A 1229-nucleotide genomic window follows, 5' to 3' on the forward strand; every position below is an offset into this window, starting at 1 on the left:
CTAGTCGAAGAGCTGACATCCGCTGAAACTCTGGTTCCTGTAACCACTTCCACATGCGCCGAAATGTTTCCCGACCGGACTTCAGTTTACTCCACGGCTTCGGGTTCCGCAGAAGGTCCGACAATGTACCCTGTGAGCGACACAAGATCCGCTGGGCGAAAATTGCTTGAGGTATACTGTAACGTTTTAGCTCTGCTGTGATCCGCTGTGCCACCTCTTTGGTGTTGATTTCCTCCACCTGTCCAGACGCACCACCTTGGCCAGCACCCGTTGCATGTCTGTCTCGCTCGCCGAGCATAGAACCGTTGGCCTGCGAGTGCAAGTGACTGTGCGGGTGCATGCCGTTAAGATTCGAGATCATACCGTGCCCGTGACCCCCTAAACTCCGAGCAAGGTGCTCCTCGCCTCGGGAGAGCATAGCGGCGTGGGACTCGAAGCCTCCCGTGGATAGCATCTTGTCGTTGGCCAAGTGAGCGCTGGGCCCGTACGCGGATAGCGTTTGCTGGGAGTTGTGCAAGGAACCCAAGCCATTTGACAGTGGCGAGAGTGGTGGACCCATCCCGGACATCTCTTTGGGATAGTGTCCGTACAGGTTGCTCATTGATGCCAGGCCTCGGTCGTCTCTCATCAGGGTGAAACTTCCACTGACATTGCCCGTCGCGAGTCGCTGATGCGCGGCATGGTGGTGCGAGTGCGGGTGGGGATGATGGAACTTGTCGGAGACGCTGGAGATGGGAGGAAGATGCTGGAGAGGGGTGAGAGTGGTGTACGTGTTGGGGAGGCTCATACCGGACTCGCACATGGTCATCGCCGGGTGCAGGTGTCCGGAGAGCGCAGGGTCTGTCCGGTAATCCCCGGCACCCTCCAGGATGGAAGCCATGCTGGAGACCATAGCTGAGCGTCCGTGCGATACTAAGTTCCGGTGGGATGCTGATGACGGTCGCCCGTGCGAAGAATTCATCAAGTCTCCCGTCTGTGAATGGGAGACGCCGTGCATGTTGCCAATGTTTTCCATCGTAAGTTCCATCGTTGAAAGATTATTTCTTTCCGCCTCCCCTCCCGCCCTCTCTCTCTCTCTCTCTGTCACTCACACACACAGCCCTTGCGTACACACTCTCTCGCAGACCCTCTGTGTTGAAAAAAGATTCCCCGCCGAAAACGATTTCAAAGGCAGCCCATTGATTCCAAGCCTTTGCCCTCAGTCCAGCATGGTTTGATCAATCGTATTT

General features: G+C 56.4%; 1 protein-coding gene across 1 annotated transcript in view; it reads right to left on the minus strand.

The window, feature by feature from the left end:
- onecut3b (one cut homeobox 3b) overlaps positions 1 to 1027 on the minus strand; it is a 28628-nt gene extending 27601 nt beyond the window's left edge. Inside the window, exon 1 of the mRNA XM_063220164.1 lies at positions 1 to 1027. This exon is cut by the window's left edge and continues 3 nt beyond it. Within this exon, the coding sequence (XP_063076234.1) occupies positions 1 to 1027 (1027 nt within the window).
- Between the last annotated feature and the right edge of the window lie 202 nt (positions 1028 to 1229).

This window comes from Engraulis encrasicolus, chromosome 16 (assembly GCF_034702125.1).
Source record: "Engraulis encrasicolus isolate BLACKSEA-1 chromosome 16, IST_EnEncr_1.0, whole genome shotgun sequence".
NCBI classification, from domain to species: domain Eukaryota; kingdom Metazoa; phylum Chordata; class Actinopteri; order Clupeiformes; family Engraulidae; genus Engraulis; species Engraulis encrasicolus.